Source organism: Pieris napi, chromosome 12, assembly GCF_905475465.1.
Source record: "Pieris napi chromosome 12, ilPieNapi1.2, whole genome shotgun sequence".
NCBI classification, from domain to species: Eukaryota; Metazoa; Arthropoda; class Insecta; order Lepidoptera; family Pieridae; genus Pieris; species Pieris napi.
Window position 1 is genome coordinate 9,667,833 of NC_062245.1, and position 18,759 is coordinate 9,686,591.

The following is an 18,759-nucleotide window of genomic DNA, read 5'->3' on the forward strand; positions in this document are numbered from 1 at the left end:
AATCCTTTGACAATTTTTCATCTTTTTGTTGTCTATATTAACATATAATTTTATATGAGAACTCTCCTTCAAATAGTAATTTGGATAATGTCGCTTTTATGTTAGGTTTTTTCTTGAAGATAAACAACAAGAATAAGCATTTTTTTAGATATATTAAATTCATTAGTAGATTTTCCTTCACTTCCGAAACAAGACTGATCGAGGATAACATAAATAAGCTTTAAAAAAATATAAGTCTCATTTAGATAGATAGACTCGTATACAAATATATATATTTTGTAGGATATGTAGTAAACTATATGCCACGTATTTTACAAATTACATATTATCTCACCTTTTATTAAACCGTTCGGTGCATCCTTAATTAAATTTTGGATCGAACTCTATCATTATAACACATTAGGGTTCTAAGAGTTATTACGTTTTCAATTTTAAATAATTTTGCAATATTAAGGTCCATGGAAAACGGTGTGAAACATCTAATTTTTTTTTCAAACCAGTGTGGTCATACAAAAATACTCTCCAAATTCAAATTTTAAACTTTTTATCGTGTTCATGTTCGACGTCTATAATCTATATATAATTTACATGAGACACTAACACACCCAATGCTTCCATCTAAACAAAACCTTCTTTAAAGAAATACACAAGCAGTCATGACCGATACGATGCGAACAACTTTTGCACAAACGGGAAGTACCTAATGCGAAAATGTGTAAATAATATTATCAAAGGTTTACCAAATGACCGATTACAAAACACACCTACGGTAAATAATATAACAAAAACTAAAACTGATGGAATTTTATTTATTTTTCAGGTACCTATTATTAGAGGTACAGATTATTAAAGTCTACGAACTAATGAGGTTCGATATACTTATTAATATTAAAAAAATAAAAGAACCAGCGACGCTACAACTATTGGTCATAAACTTAAATTTCTGTATCTGTTTTCTGATCATATCTTATCTTAAAAGGCAAGTACATTTCTATGCCTGACACGCACCATGCGAACATACAAGAAAAGGTTCCAACCTTCGCCCTAAGGACGAGGGTGGCACGCTAAAGCCACTAGACCAAGACGGCTTCATATACTAATTAATGTATTTATATAAAACAAGCCTGATAAAAGCATTTCCTTTTTGTTTGCCTATTCATACATGTTTATTGCCATACGGGGAGCATATAACTACGGGAGTCACAGTTCGCGCTAAAAGCGTCTAATCAAGGCCCTAAAATCAGAGGCAATATCGGGGAAATGGTGGGGAGCAAATAGCTTAGTCTCTCAGATAATTATCTTTATGTCTATCAACTGTAATCTTCTGTGAAATGACCATCGCTTCTTAAAAACAATGGAATAAAGTGATTTTTTCTGCTCTGTTTGATTTGACTCGAAGGTTGTATAATTTGTTTTGATGGATCTATTCCCGAAGTACATTACATTGCGTGCGCTCAGTATATCAGATACAGTTATTGATCCGTAACTAATTGGTACTTAATCAGATATTTTTAGTTGTAGATCTCAGATAATCTTGTATGGACAAATATGATAGACCGTTGAATGATTACGATTTAAAACACTTCAAGTTCTGAAGTGTGGGATATGGTTGGGATAGAAAAGGCAAAACAATTTATAGCAAGAATTTTTGGTTTTACAGATTTTTCGTGTGTGTTGAAAGGAATTACTTGTTAATTTTTCTTATTACTCGCTGTTGTAGGAAAAGTTATTTCAATCTCAATTTGTGAAGTTTTTATTCACAAGTATTATCCCACAATTAAACTGTGAGTCAAAGAGTGGAATGATGTCCTGTCAACTGGAACAAGTATGACCTGATTCCTGATCCAAGGAAAACCGCTCTGCGACCAATGCTCTAATTACTTGATATATTTTTTTCATGTGGTTCAAACTTCATCTCACCATCACAAAACCATTTAACAATTTTTTATATGTATGCTCTATTAGCGCTGCAAATTTTTATTGCTGTCTTTCTTGACTCCGGATTTCTGTTGTATGTTCTGTGATTAATTTTTGACTCTCTGAGTAAGATTCATAGTCGAGAATAAAAGCGTCTACACGGTTCTAGAATCACCGGGACAATGGTGGTGGAAATGAAACCGGCTCGTAGTTCGAATCGGCAGTAGCATACGGGTTGATAATAAAATTAGGGTACGATAGCTGTATCGCCATACGTTTATTTCTATATTTCACTACTGATTGACTATAATGATGTGCCTGATACTATTGATAGTTATGTACACGGATTATGTGACCGCGATAGTCGTAGAAAATTGTATAATTGTAACGTCGATTTTGGACAGAAGTAATGACCTTTAATTAAGTGATAACAAATGCTATATTTCGTTTCTGAGTCTGTGTCCCTACCACGGAACTTACCTGTTGTTTATTTTTTATAATATTTTAAATTTGAACGGGCTATTATTTTTTAAACGTACAGTACTGGCAAATAAGTTTTTGCTATTAAAAATATAATCGAAACCTAAGACACTTATACTTTTTTTTATTTTTATTAAATGTTTTCCAGATAATTCCCCGACTATGTAGTCGTCGGAGGTGTTAAAAAGCTTACATAAATGGTATTGGTAACCCGAATGTTTACTTTCTATTACTATATTACTATTTCTACTACTACTTATTTATTTTGACAACTTTTTGCATGACCCTTATAGCAAATCCCAAAAAGATGCCCCTTAACGTAACATTGAGCATTATTCCCTTGACTTGAGACACTTATACTTGCCGTAATATACCTATTACACATAAAACAACCTCAAATACAATCAAAATTGAATCCAGTGTCGTCAATAGACTGTTCCCATATCGAAGTTAGATTAAGATTACATTCGAGCCATTTATGATTTTACAACCGATACAAACGGCCTGGGGACACGAATCGTCACGATCGATTTACGATTTTAATTTTATAGTAAATCACACATGATTAAGGCACCGAACAAAAACTTTTAAGAATTTTTTATCAACGAAGACTCGAATACTTCCGTCACAGGATATAGGTGATAAATAAAACAATAAAATTGTGATAACTAAAACTAGTTAAGTTAATGCGACTTTTAGGTAAAACACAAACAAATTAAATACGCTTGCAAACTATAATCGTTCTTATAAAGGGCGCAATATATTATAAATACCAAAATTTAGACGAAGACAATTTTCGACGATACCTGCGCTACCTTTCTTCACTTTCTAAAATGAGAACATTAAAGTTGATGAAGTACAAAAGCGGGAAGGGTAAATTAAAAAACTGTTATCCTAATCTTCAGAGCCGGCCGCATTCGCCGGTGTTTCATAAAAGGGACAAAACCAAATAAATGTCTTTTATAGAAATAGGCCGAAAAGAGTAACATTGTGGAACTCTATTTACACACACTGATGAAGAATCGTATTTATAGTAAGTGAGTACAAAAAGGTTTTCGACTAAACGAAAACACTCCTTTATATCTTAGCAAATTTCTTAGTAAATTTTAACCAAATAATCGTTTGTAATAAGTTTAATACTTAACGAGTAAAGTTGAAATAGGTTATTTTTAGTAACCACTCAATCTGCCGTCCACCATAATGCCATCGCCCATCTTTGAGCATTGACGTCATCGTAATAAAATCACAGAGGCATCCAAATTATGGCCCAAACCTATTATTTGCAGATGTTGATTGAAAACTCGAGCTTATTCGATCGCACAATACCGTTATCTAAATAGAAGATACGAAATACTTTCGCGATAATGTATTGTGTGCTTAGAAATATCTGATTGACAAGTTATACTTACTAGATAAAATGTAATCAAGGAACTTTCCATCTAACATTTAACTATATTCACAAAGACTTTTAAGTATAACAAGAGAAGACCAAATCGTTTTGATAAATCAAGCAATCATAATCGGGGTCCAAAATCTGTCAGAATATAATTGTATAATTCATTCCAAAATAATTTTGTCGGAAAGAATTCCGTGCGGCTAATAATTATTTATTTTATTCAAAACCATAGAAATTACCGAGTAGATGGTAAAGAAGCGGATACGAATAACAACATAATAAGGGCTGGTGTAATCTCTCGTAATTACATCGTAATTATAACCAGTAATCAGCACGCTATCGAAAGAGGACAATAGACCTCTGGTTACAGAACCGTGAGATAACATTCACATTAATCTATGTACAAACTCAAACTGGACATAAATCATAAAATAAATAGAACATCCAAATAAAACGATTCAATAAATTAAATAACAAAAAGGTTTTAATTGATTTCTAGTAACTATGTCTGCTATATTGGATTTCAATTTCCTTTTCTTTGAAGACTAAAACGATTTTCATTTACTGACCTCATTTCTTGATAAAATATGAGGAGAAAGCGGTGAACATATTTTAAATTGCTGGGAACGTAATTAAAGCGGGAGACAATAGACAGGAGGCCGAAATTATGGTGTAGTTTCGTAATATTTGCATAAGTGTAATTGAAGTGAATCGCGTGTGAGTAAAGAGCTTATGAATGACAGGAGTGTTGCGAGAAGGAAAGTGCTGCGTGCGAATAGATGCGCTTGCGCAAGCTAAGCAATAGACCTTTATTTCCGCTTGATAAATTGTTGAGATTACTCTATACGTTACACTTGTGAATGCAAATGTTTACTATTTATATTAGGGCTTATGTTTCATTTAAATTGGACTTTTCCGGCACTGTTGTTGCAACGGATAATTAATATTTATATACGCATTAGAATTAACATAAAGCCCAATCGCACAATGTCTTAAAGTGATAGAACCTCCAAAGAACTTCTCAAATTGATAATTTTAATGTCGGAAAATTTTCAATTTGAGAAAGTGATGAAAACTAAATCTTAATACAAATTATAAGAAACTTACAGACTGAAAACGACGCCAAATGTCTTAGATATGACACCCATGGTCTTCTTCCAACCCTTGACGAACTGGCGTCGGCGCACCCCACGGGGTGTCACCGCGCGTTCCAACTCCTCGTACGAGTTAATCTTGACTGTTTCCAAGAGAACACTGCACAATTCAATCGTCATAATCCTTCAGAGAACACTACCGGACTACCTGCGCCCGTCATTACAAAAAAATTAAACACGTGAGGAGTGGATTCGTGCGCTCTGTACCGTGGTTGAAACGACACTGACCGTACTACGGTCTAATCTACGCCGCTACGGGGGTGGAATCTCTGATTCATTGCCCGATAATTGCTTTGATTTATGCATTCATTGATATAATTTTAATACAATAGGTGGATTTTGTATGGTTAGTTTAAAGTTAGGGCATGAAATATTGTCGTATAGTCGGTAGGTATTAATTATAGAGGTTATGCGAGACGTTTTAAGTGTTTTTGACTGAACTAATCAAACCCACATACAGATGATATAAAATCTCAAACACTAGTTACTTAACCTTTCAATATAGTTATTAAAAATAGAATAAACTGCAATTTTACCATATTGCTCGGAAGGAGCCCATGGGCATCGAATAACTTGTGACACGCGAATGCGTTTGACACGCAAGCGTTCTTACGTAGGGCTTATAGCGTGTCTTCATGTCAACGTCCCATGGCCCTAGCAGCATCAATAACCCTTGCTGGATACCAAACTAAATTCTGTGGAACGTATAATTTTGCGTCTTAACAACAAGTCAACTAGCTTGCCTCTTACAAAGCTTTTAACGCCCTAAGACCCTTTATAAAATTTTTCTTTTTTAATATAAAATGTAGAATAATGTCTACAAAAAGTTAGCAACAACGTGTATTAAAGTTATATATAACAATTAAAGTAGTTCTTGGGAATCCATATAGGTATATATAAATATATATTAATATCTAATAACTATAGACACATAAAACTAATTATAAAATAATATACATTGAAATAAATAACTAAACTTAACATAAACTAAAATATATCATTAAAAGGAGTCCCTTTAGGCAAGGTTCCGAAGATACTGGCAGCGTTCCCCCTTTGAATAGCTAGATTAATTCTTTGTCCGAGGTAACTGCCAGATCTTCGGTCTCCTGTGATGTCGACTAACCTTTTTGAAATTTCTTTAAAAAGCCTTAAAGCGCTAGGACCCCACGGACCAAGGGTCTCGACACCGAATGGGACAAAATCATATTCTGAGCCCAGACCCCTCAAGATTCAAGAACGTATACAATAGTGCAGTTGAAGTAAGCGTGCATTTAATTTTATTTGAAATGATTGATTAGTTTCGTTTTGTAGATTAATGTACATCAATTTATATAGAGAGAAAGCACTTTCGTATCTCATTACTAAATGAATTATATATATATAACTTATTTACTTTGTTAAGCATTTATTACTTAATAGGCATATAGCGTCTATTCTAGTTTATATATTGTAGATTATAGAATATACTTATACGATTATAGAAGTTTATTTTAAATAAAATAATCTTATAAATATTTTCAGTGTTGACAATATATGACTATCATCCCAGAGGTAGTAGGTTCGATCCTGGCTGTCAATGAACTTTCTATGTGCGCATTTAACACTCGTTCGTACGGTGAAGGATAACATCGTAAAGAAAACAATTACAGTAAAACAGCCTTTGATCTAAAATATGGTAACAGAATTGTAAGTTTCTTAAGAAAAAATTATTATCATATTTAGTAAATAAGAAACAATTTTCCCTATTTCATTATTTCCTATTATCTAGAACAGATTCTTGCGTAGAGTTAAATCAACTTATAAGGCTTTTATGGTGATGGAAATTACGAGTTCAATCTAACAGATAATTCCGTTAGTGGAAACGTAGTGTCGTCTACGATATTTCCATTAACATATTAATAACGTCACTTTTCTTTTAAGGAGCTTACGACACGTCATAGTGTTTAAAGTTTTAGTTTTACAGCCGTCCGCACACACGTTACAATTATAATGTTAATATTAAACACATTTCTACGTATATATCAGATCAAATCAGCTAAAACTTTTAAAAACTCTTTATTATCAGAAAGCTACAGCATAGAGCTATTGGTTAAACTTGTGAAAACAATATTTGTCTCGTTTTGTTCTAGTTTAGAAAACCCATATATAGGTTTAAAAATAAACCAACTTACTAACCTTTACCTTGTCTGCGCCGATCTAAGTTGCATTACTGCAGTGACTATATCATTGTGATATCATTATTTATGAATCACACTTACTCTAGACTGTATGAATTCATACAACGAAACCTGATCAATGACATAATGCACTTATGAATGTAAAAACTTCTCTAATTTGTATAAAAAAGCGTCAAAAAATAGTCCTGTAGCTAAAAGCAATTAGCGGGAAATGGAACAGAATATGGAGAGCGTTTCTCGTTTCGGACATATTTTGGGTCACAGATCCAGCTAGAAACTAATGCAGTTAAAATAAGGCGATTGATTTTTCATGTAAGTAAATCAATAAATACCTCAAAATACCTTAATGTTTTAATAAAACCTGCGTGTCAATAATGCGACAAACAACTCAAATTACATTTTCAATTATTATCACGCAGCTTGACAATAATTCATTTATACACAGACAGTCACTCGCGCGAGTACTTCAGTAAATTGCGGAGATACATACAGCACGTTATTAAAAAGTAAAAATATGATTACAAATGCGTATTAGTAGAAATTGCTTGAATATGAATTTCTTTATCTAACGTAGAGAAAAAGTTGTTTATCCAACGTAGAATCTCCTCGAACTCGTGAGCCCAGTTCTTAATCGATTGAACACTAGGCATTCAACCTGCTTGCATGTTCACGAAATTTATTCCAAGATCGAAATGGAGCACATTTGCATAAAATGAGTTTTAAAAAAATTCCTCTTTACGTAGTAGTAAGAATAATATAAAAGTTGATACTGTACAGTTTTTTCTTTCAGTTTACAGGACTCATGGGACAACCTGTAGTATTGTTAAAGTCAGGAGATGACTTTGAAATCATTAACAGTCAATAGCGAATTGACACAATGCTTCTAGAATACAAAATACAATACTCGTACCGTCTCATTGTAAACACCCCATGAACTTGACTATTGTTTATGAAAATACTGAATAATTCTATAATCGAGGGCGTGGCTGTAATGACAATTAAAGTATTACTTCTTTCGTGGAATAAAACAAAGAAGAAAAACACGAACCCGGTATAGTACTTACGCAGGAGTCACGCAATGATTATACGTTTTACGCATTTGCAAATAAAAATATAATCAACGCATCCGTTGATTTCAAGGTTGACAAAGATTTATAAACGTATACATTATTACACATCAAGGACAACCAATCGTCTAGGGGAGGAATTAAATGAATTAGGTAGGTACATATGAGTGGAAAAGTATGTCTAAATAAATAAATTTAGACAAATTAATAATTGAATAAATGGTTTTATTCGTTTCTCATTAGTCACTACGCGACCTTGTTACACATATATATTATATATGCTACCAAAGTCTTCTTTCTTAGATATTAAATTGAATTCTATTGAATAGTACAGGTCAGATAACTTATTTTAAATCCCCGGGAAACGAACCTGAAACACAACAATATACGCAACAGATCTACAAATAAGATTTTGACATAGGCGGCTTATTAAATGGCAGAATCTTGTTTAAATAATTTACTACTCTCTTGATTTATACAAAAATTAAACAGTCCCTCATTGTTAGTCAAATAGCGTAGAACAATGCGTGTGCGCACGTGCGATCCCATCTTATGGGATCTGAGACCCTCATGACCTAAATCTACCAATGTTATGTTACCCGATGTGAAATCGGGAGTGTATAAATACATACGAATTGGTGCTATTTTCAAACACATTGCATCTACTGACACAGATATGCATTGGGACACGGAAAGTCTTTCAGGCTTTCATATTATAATCTAAATTTGTTTTAGTGGGGCTTATGAATGTCGAGACTATTTAACTTCTTGATACCACGGGCTTAGAAGATGCAAAAGGACAAAACCAATCGAATTACGTTAGTGCTAAACAGTAGCAAGTGGAAAAAAATAGTACAGAAGAATCTTTCTTTCAAAAGAGACTGTATGTAGTGTTATTGAAGACTCTCCTATATTAAAAATCCTTTTAGTAAATTAGGTTAGTTTTAAATGTTAGGCTATATCGTAATGTTAAATTATATTTTTGTTCAGAGACAATTTATAAAAAAATAGTTAGGCTAATAGATAATAACAAAGGCAATATAAATATATAATATAGGAAAATACTAACGAGATGGTGCGACTAAAAAAAGTTTCTCCTCTAGTTTTACCACATTTTTACTATATGTATAAAGAATACTGTCCTATCCAAAGTCAAATCCATACGTACAATTTTAATTCGTCTATTACTAACATCATGAACTTATAAAGTTTTAATAAAACATATTATACTTATTATTTTTTATTAACTTAACTTAAAATTTTGTAAAACGAAGTAAAATTGTACTGTTTTAAACACCGACCTGTCTCTTAACACAATTTGACGAAAAGAGTAAGAAATATTTTTGTCAAAGAGTCCTTCTATAGTGGTTAAAAATGCTGTTTAGAAACAAATAGCTTCTCATATACATCAGCAATACGCAATATGGAAAACGGAGAACGCATCCTCATTAGTAACACTTTCAATTGAAGAATTAAATCGTTACAATTTAAACAGGATGCAATTAATAAGCTCAAGCACCTACAATAAGCTATGTGGGCTCAAACGAGGTCTATGATATTTGTATAAATTCAATTAATAAAGGGTAAATTTCCGATCTAGGTATAAAGTGTATAAAGATCTCTGTTCTCAGGTTAAGACAACAAAAAGTTCTCGCACGAAGAGCTGTAATCGCCCAATGTAGCTGAATTTTTTGTATCTGTTTTGGATGATATTTTTCTACACCATAACTTATTAATTGCGCACATGGAAACAACAATTCATTGGGGCACAGGTTACAAAGCACGACCCTAAAGTTAAAAAACGTACGCTTAGCACTAGAAAGGTTCTTATAGATGCTTAAAATCGTGTTGGCAGCTTTCATTTATTAACTTTACAACACCAGTGTTACAGTTTTCCAAAACTACCTATATTAAGGCTTCCTATGTCATTAGTACCGTAAAATTCCATTAAGGAACACAAATTGTCCTTATTTAAACAGCTCCAATATTTATCGCAATATTAGTTCAACTCTTACTTTCACCACAGACAAAGGAATCTTTAGAAATAACGTTGTCAACTAATTACTCCGTACTTAGAAGGGAAAGGGTTTGCTTTGTTACAATTTTATTGTTTTCCTTTGCTTTTAACAAGGTAACAAGGTTTTTAATAACAAACAAATATTATAAAAACCTTTCAGATATGTCTAGAAAAAGAAGTCTTAAGATTTTTCACTCCTCAATTTCTAAAATTACAATTATTAAAAAAAAATATTTAAGCAAGCATTTTTCTACTACCCAACAGAAACTTATATAACAGTGATTATTGTAACAATCGAATCACTTAGCAACGGGTGCGCAGGCGCAGCCGCGTCTACCTGCTATTCTATTCGACCGCGTACCGTTAGTTGACAAAAAAATAACGCATGTAGCGTTAGACACAAAATGATCGTATATCAAGTTCTTAGCTAAAATAGATAGTTTTTCCCAATCCTTCATATACATATTTGTTATGCATAATGTACTAACCTATTTTGTTTATACTGTGGTAAGTTTTAAGAATTTTAGGTGATTTTTTTTGTAGCCAACAGCTTTTATACTACTGAACCAAATGTATGTATTAACTTGAACTTGTAATTAGCATGAACGGCCTATCATAGTAAAATAAAACAAATAATTTCTGCTCAACAGTGTTTGTAGAAAATAAATATCATATAACTTACGGGGAAATTATGCAATCCCTTTTTGCATACATTTTAATTTTTTTCAACATTACCAATAAAATTTCTTTCAATACATCTGCAAGTACACTTTTGAAATAAAATGTATTGAAGATGTGGGAATATTTATCATGAATACCAGTTTTTGCTCCACTAACGGGTTCAAATAACAAACGATTAAGGGATCAATAAAAAAACATGCTTCAATGGCATATGTCGTAATGTAGTAAGCAAAAACTAGAACAGTGTAGAAAAATGTTCAGTTGAGGATTCCATGTAAACCAAAGCTTATCGTGAATTTGTTTATTGAATTTATTTTCTAAAAACGCAACAAACACGCATAAAAACATATACAATAACAGAACCATAAATTTGTTCAGCAGTGAAACAATAATTTGTAATGAAAGCAATTATTAAATGAGCTGAATGTGAGTCCAGAATACCATTCCCGATATAACTCCATCCGGTGTTACATTCCATAGAAACGGTCGGGGACAGTTACTGATACAATGTTCTAAGATCTACTTCTAAATAGCGACGTAGGTAATTCGATTATCTCGTATTACCAATGTGTAAAATGGGAATGTTTAAACTGTACTGTTTTGAGACTTGCGCAACAACTCGCTAAATGAAAATAACTTAAAAATAATAAATTAATTTAATTACCATTGTAATCGTTAAGTGAAGAATGTACGAGCTTTCATCACCACGAGGAGCTCATCACAGTTTAAATCAAGCCAACCTAAACATAATACTAATGTTGAGATGCTTGATGACCACATATAATTTTAAAGTGTCTAAATAAAGCGTCATTTGTTTCACTTGGCGAAGAACCACCGGAATTGGCTGGAAATAGCCGCGCGAAAATAGCGACCTCCACAAGGAATATTTTTAAGTATTGTTTTTGATGGAATTGATAAATAATAATTATTTATATGAATAATACATTGTGTTAAATTTAAGATTCAGAGTACAAAGGGTTTAAATTCACACTGGCTTTGACAAATGCAAGATGCCAAAAATCAACACAAAAATATTTAGTTTCCACGGACTGTTGGACCAGGCAGGTAAAACGTTGTGGACGTTAGCTGTATGTAATAGTTGTTGAAAAAACACATAAATCATTTTACACACGTTTGTGAGTTGTTAAATTCGCTAAAAGTAGACAAGAACTCGTAAACATAAAACCATTGTTTAAGCGTGAGTTGGCGTTGCCAATTCAAAATAATGTTATGAGCAACGAATACAGGTCAAATATTAAAATTAACCGACTAAGTTTTCCGTATTGAAAAATTTAACCTCACTTTCAACTCTCCTGAATTGTTATAACCATGGACGAATTTGAGACAAATAGCATATTCTTAAAATTATTATTTGATACGTATAATAAAATTTCGTTATGTTATATATATCTTTTGATTATTAAATGAAAAAATTGCACGTTGATTTCTTCTAGTATGTGAAACCAACATTTGAAAGAGTTTTTAAGATAAAAAAGTAACTAGAATTCTTCTTTTCTATTTTAATTTAATGACTAGCAGGGGTTGCCACGAGCAACAGATAGTACGAAATTCATACTTGCCTTAAGCTTAAGGCAAGTATAAATTTCGTACTATAACTTTTTGTTTAAGCTCTATCATCCGTGGACCGATCTGGACTATCTACCTGAAGTCTGATTACGTAAGTTTTATATAGAAAAAATAGTCTAATGTGATCTTCATAAATTTAAATCTTAGGTAGCAAGACCATTCAATAGGAATAAGAAATACATAATGTTATTTATGACGTATTACCATTTTGGTGACGGTTCTATTTTGTTAAACGTATTTAGCGAATGTTTAATACTAAAGAAAAACGATTTCCACGGAAGTTTCCACATCGTATGACTCACACTTTAAACTTTATATCTCTGGCATAAAGATTATCGTTAATCAATTGACCAGATTCCGATGATGTTTGAATGTAAATCAATCTGAATTGAGTTCCTTTGTTATAATTTCGTGTGAAGTTATGTCTGGTACAACTCAAGAAGTCATGATGAAAGCTGGAAGTGGTTTGAGATTTATAAGAGTTACATTGTTAATATGAAGAGCGTTTTATTACACTTCCGCGGAAGAATGAGTACATACATGAAAACATGTATGAGGGATATACATAGAACTGATGATGGGCTAATTAGTTGGGTTTAGTATAAATTACTACACATCTAATGTAATAGTATGTTCATTATTAGGTTATGTTCCCATTATATATTTCGTACTCTAACCTAAATTATATACAAAAAAACTATTATACTAAAGATAATCAAAGATGGAATATATATACAGTAGAACCTCTATAAGTCGAACATGAAGGGAGACGCCAAAAAATTCGAGTTATAGAGTTTTCAACTTATGGAGGATTTCGACTTAGGCGGATTTTGATTCGACATAAAGAGTTTGAGGTTTATTCTTATAAATTTCAAAGGGAATCAAAATTGAACACCTGACACAAAGCAAGCAAACACGTGTTTCCATGAGTCATAAATTTATTATTGTATACTCCTAAAATGTTTTCTAAGAAACAATAGTGTACTCACATTGTCGGCAAGTTTTTAAAGTCGGTAACTTATTTTTGTTCGAACAATAGAGATAATAAATTCCAAATGATCAAGTTGTAAAGGTTGGAAAATAAAACGTTCCTATGTTCGAGATACAGAGGTCAAATTTAATTTTTCGAGTTATAGAGTGAAAATATGTACCAAAATGGCTTGGAGGGACTCGGTGATTATTTCGATTAACAGAGGGTCAAGATTTCAAGTAATGGAGGTTTTGGTGTTTTAAGGGAAGGGAACAAAACATTTTTTCGAGATTTGGAGGTTTTTGACTTATCGAGGTTCGACTTAACGAGGTTCTACTGTATATATATGCGCTCTGTGCCATATTTTTCGTCTATCGAGCAACACACACTTTTTCACAATAATACCAGTATTTCTTGTTCATTACCATTTTCAGTCTAAATTAGGAATTATTTTTCACTTTTTAGTTTGATGTGCTTAAAAGCGTGTTTTTTAGTTTTATTAAACTATTATTTATTTTTTAGTTAAATTTTTTTTTTTCGGATTATTGCACTGTCATCGATCTTTGACAGGTGCGCAAAATTTGAATAAAAGAAAAAAAAAAGAAAAATCTGTCCGTTTAAAGTGGGTCAAAATCGTGTCCGAAGGAGTCGGTTACATACTTACATACAGGTGAAGCTAATATAAAGCGTGTAAAAAGGTTCAAACATTTACGAAACTTAGAAAAGAAAAACAATAAAAGTAATTAACTACATTTAACTAAGTAATACCTAATTCGGCTATGTTGTGTGATGGTGGTAAGTCAGGGTATGTACGTGAGGGTGTGAATGTGGGGTGTCCTCATGATGCATTGATATTTTTAAAACTCCTTTTAAGCATAATTCGCGATAGCTCAAACAAGTCAAGGCTTAAATAGTGGTCGTTGTATGACCGCGCATAGGAAATAACAAGAAAAATAATGCTGTTTTACTATTAAAAATCAGATAAGTTAATTAAAATGCAGACATTCAATGAACACGAGTTGGCAAGGCCGACGATGTTCTGATAAAAATAATTTTAATAACAATAAATTACAAATTTGCATAACAATCATGAACATTAACAATATTCAGTTAAAACATTAAATAAAAGCTTTTGATGCATTATAGTTAACATTGTAACACACATTAAGAACTTACGAAGCTTATAATAACCACACGAGTGGTACAAGTGGTTCACATACAAATAATTGTTATAATACTTGTACAAGCCAAGGCTCCCAGCTCACACAGGCTTTCTTAGTTTTAAAACGTGACCATTACCTAAATCGTCAGAGTTACGCCCCGAAAGTATAGCCAGACGCAGGCACTCTCTTCAGCATTAAGCAATCTACGTATACTTTGTGCTTAATGTTTTGAGGGGTAGAACAGACCGCATGGGTCTGCTTCGGGAATCGCTTTGACTGTATGTGCCTGAAAAGTATTTCAGATTCCGGAGCCATGCCCCGTTGTCAGAGTGGGGGTCTGGAACTCTACTCTGCAGTCACCGATTCCGCTTATCTCCCTGGTTAACCGTTTCCTCAGTTCTGCCACCAGAACTGGATATATTTGTGACAGTTTTGGGAAGACAGAGATGATTTTTTATTGTTTAAGTAGACAACTTTTTTGTAGTATGTAAGTTTAAATATTGTTTGGCATGTATGCTTTCAATAAATAAAGCTTAGCATTTCGCTCAATAACATTTAAATAGTTATAAATATTCTTTGTTCTACGTGAGTAATGAATTTAGAGTGAAAATATTATCCTCAATTATTTAAAGCATTATTGCAAATGGTATATACCTACGTTATTCATTATCTCCGACAAAATAGTCAGTGAAGCCAAAGAAAACAAAGCGGTCATCATATACAATCATTATAGTAGGTAATCCGTTTTAATAACAACTTTCCTTCGAACTAACAAGATATTCTTGATAGTAAATAAATGTCTGATATATGAAAGCATTTAAGTTGATGTAATATGAGAGTATTGCGCGTTGTCTGTGCGGTATCTAGGACACGCGAAGTGCCTAACAAAATTAATACGGGCATTTTTAAGAAGAATTTTCCACAATATTAAGGTAGTAAAATCAATAATTTATTAAGATTTTTTTATGCTGCTATTACACCCGCGCGGCCGTGTAAACCTAACCTAATCTCTAAGATGGCGAGTCGCGTCTTCTCTATATAAATATATAAAATTCTCGTGTCACAATGTTTGTTCCCTTACTCCTCCGAAACGGCTCGACCGAATCTTATAATTTTTTATGCATATTCAGTAAGCCTGAAAATCGGCTACTATCTTTATTTCAAACCCCTAAATGTTAAGGGGTATGCACTATGCACCCCAAAAAATAAATTTTTAGTCAACAATTTTTTTTATTTTTTATGATACAACATACTAATATACATACGACCCTTAATTTTCATCTACCCTCTACGATCAACCCCTATTTTTTATTTGTTAGTTAAGAACTTACAACTTGAACTCTGAGGTGTATATAGAGAAACATCATAGAAAAACCTAAGTCTTCTTTCTGGAAAACCGAAGAGTCTCTGGGGTAGCATAGCAAAATGTTCCATGTTGGTATTTACTAAAAAGGTAGGCTATAAATTAAGGAGAAACGAAGTTCGCGGGGGCAGCTAGTCTTCTTATACAAAAGTCAATTGTATTTTTCAAGCCAGACGAAGCTTATAAAATTAATCTTAATTGGTTAATTATTCTCAATAATAATCTATTATTCTCTCATTCTAAGAAAAATATACAATTAGAGTTTTTGCAAATGTTTTAATATTCCATAATAACTAATAGAAATATTATTTAATACCGTCAACACTAAACAATGTTGGTCCTAATTGGTATGACATTTTTTTGTCTTGTAATTAACTTATACGATTTATATACGTATAAACCGTGTTATTTACAAAAATTAAATTACTTTGTTTATCATCTAATTTACGCTATGATGAAAATTCGTTATAGACTTAGACGCCAAGCCCACTAAACCTAGTTCCTTTGTACCCAATAGGGGATTTGACACTGCCCTGCTATCTTCTCGCTATATTCTCGGCCACAGATATGATCTGATTAAAAAATATATATACGTGTTAGTGCTTTACTTAAAACAGAATGAATACACACTTCCTTTGTAAATCAATATTTTTTTCCACAGAGCCATATATTATTTAGGTACAAGTGTGGAATTATAGATTTTATTAGTAGTAAATTAGTATGTGACACAACTAATTATTATTTCGCCGAAAACTAATATGGGGACATAAAGCTCTATATTCTTAGAACCGTCAGACTGCGTTCGAAGAAGCTCTTAAAATATTATCACCAACCCATGTACCGTGACTATTAATATGTGTTATACCTAATATTTTACTAAGCACTATTTTATATTGCTTAAAATGTGTAATAGAGTAAAAAACCTTGGAAATATAATTTATTCATTAATTTGTCAAATTAAAAAAAAGTATTTTTCATAAGTTATATGACTCAAAACTTGCTTGTGGTGAAAACATGTTAGTAATGTCTTCAACTATCTAACTCTAATGCTGTTTTGGACTTTAATTACGTTTGAGATTTCGGATAGAACTAATTGTGTCATTTAAGAAAGACAATTGCCACGTAAAAATGGTATGGTACGTCATAGTCATAAAGTAGAGAAGCGTTTTAGCGGGTTCTTAAAATTTATCTTTAATTTGAATTTTTAGCGCCAATATCTAACAGAATTAAAGTTTTTATAATTGCTGTAGTCAATATAATCTGAAATGGTTTAAAATCTTGTAAGCCATTATATGGCCCATCGTAAATAAACAAAGTTTTCAAAAACGCTATGTGTATAGCTTTTATATCTAGTATTATCTTTAAAAGGTCTAAAAAAACTATCACAAAACATCGCAATGAAAAAATATTATTTAAAAATCTTTAAAAAAGCTACGACTACCACGACACCACAATATTTTCTATTTTATTAGAGTTTAAATTTCACAACAATAGAGCAGCCATTTAAATCTTATACAACATTTACTGATATTAAATACAGCAACAGTCCAACATAAATAAACAATAACGGGAAATTTGGCATTACGCACTAGGACCAGCTTGTAGCGGCCTGAATGTAAAACGGCAGATCAAGGGCGAGATATCACTAATATTCAGTACATGATAACATTTAAGTCTTACTGTAAGATGGCTTAATCTTTTCTGTATTCTGGATAAACTGTTTATAACAATTTATAAAAGAGACTTGCTTTATATACGACATAGTCGCCGTATTCTGTGTTCTTGTCTTGGTTCTGGAACCATTATTTTTCTAATATACTTTCTTAATAGATTTCGATGATTTTTTTTGACATGGAATCTCGCTGTTGGCCTAAGGGAGCGTTCAAGTATTACGTCACGCAATTTTTGGAGATTATTGACACCCCCCCCCCCCCCCATGTAACGCGCCATAACGTTTTTCTGTACCCTAACGTTTCGTGACCACCTAGTGACTCTTTATACCTAAATGTTATCATTATGTGGTGTAAAGAACTCGAAAGTCGAAAATAATATTAACAATAACGCGTAATTCAATCCCCGCCCCACATCGTAACGTTTTACAAAAGGACACCCCCCCCCCCAAATTCGTTACGTAATACTTGAATGCTCCCTAAAGGGCTTTGACAGCTCCGATCAGGCTGATTTTGCTAACGTAACATTTTCTCCCGACTAGCGCATGGGCGTCTCCTGCGAGACTCAGACCTTGGCTTGGGCCATCGCGGTGATGAATTGAATTTAGTCTAGCTACTATGTTTAGTTTGTCAAATGGGTTAAAAGGCTTAAGATAACTAGCGACACCTGCATTCTACGGCTTTAACTACTGCGATGACGTCATACCCCGAAACGCGCCAACGAAGTTATCCCGGCCGCTAAGAATATAAACAACTTCTCGAATTCAGCCACTAGGGCGGAGGGCCTTCGCGCTGGCCACACTGGTCGAAGATCCACGTTTAAGTTGTCACAACGTTCTTCCTCCACAACTACATTGCCATCATTTAATAATAAAAATAAACAAACAAACCTATTTAGTCATCATTCATAGGATGCTCAATCTCCATACAGGAAAATTACCATAATAATAAAGTTTCACTAGGTTCTATAAAACAAAAGTTATGTTATGCAAGAAACCATGTTAAACTGGATTCAAGAACAAGTTAACTATGGGAACGGATCATATTCTTAGTGTGCTAAAAATAGACTAAACCGTCTTTTGCCCTTTTTTAGTTCAACTGTAAAATGCAACCAACC

The 18,759-nt window shown here is 32.8% G+C and overlaps 1 protein-coding gene across 4 annotated transcripts in view; it reads right to left on the reverse strand.

Moving 5' to 3' along the window:
- Positions 1 to 18,759, reverse strand: part of LOC125054366 (E3 ubiquitin-protein ligase HECW2) — a 77,369-nt gene that overhangs the window by 15,596 nt on the left and 43,014 nt on the right. The window contains exon 1 of one of the 4 annotated variants that reach the window (XM_047656214.1): positions 4,901 to 5,172. The exons of the other annotated variants lie outside the window; for them this stretch is intronic. Within the exon in view, the coding sequence (XP_047512170.1) occupies positions 4,901 to 5,067 (167 nt within the window). The 5' untranslated portion in view covers positions 5,068 to 5,172. Of the gene's footprint in view, positions 1 to 4,900; positions 5,173 to 18,759 lie in introns of those variants that run through there. 4 annotated transcript variants of the gene reach the window in all.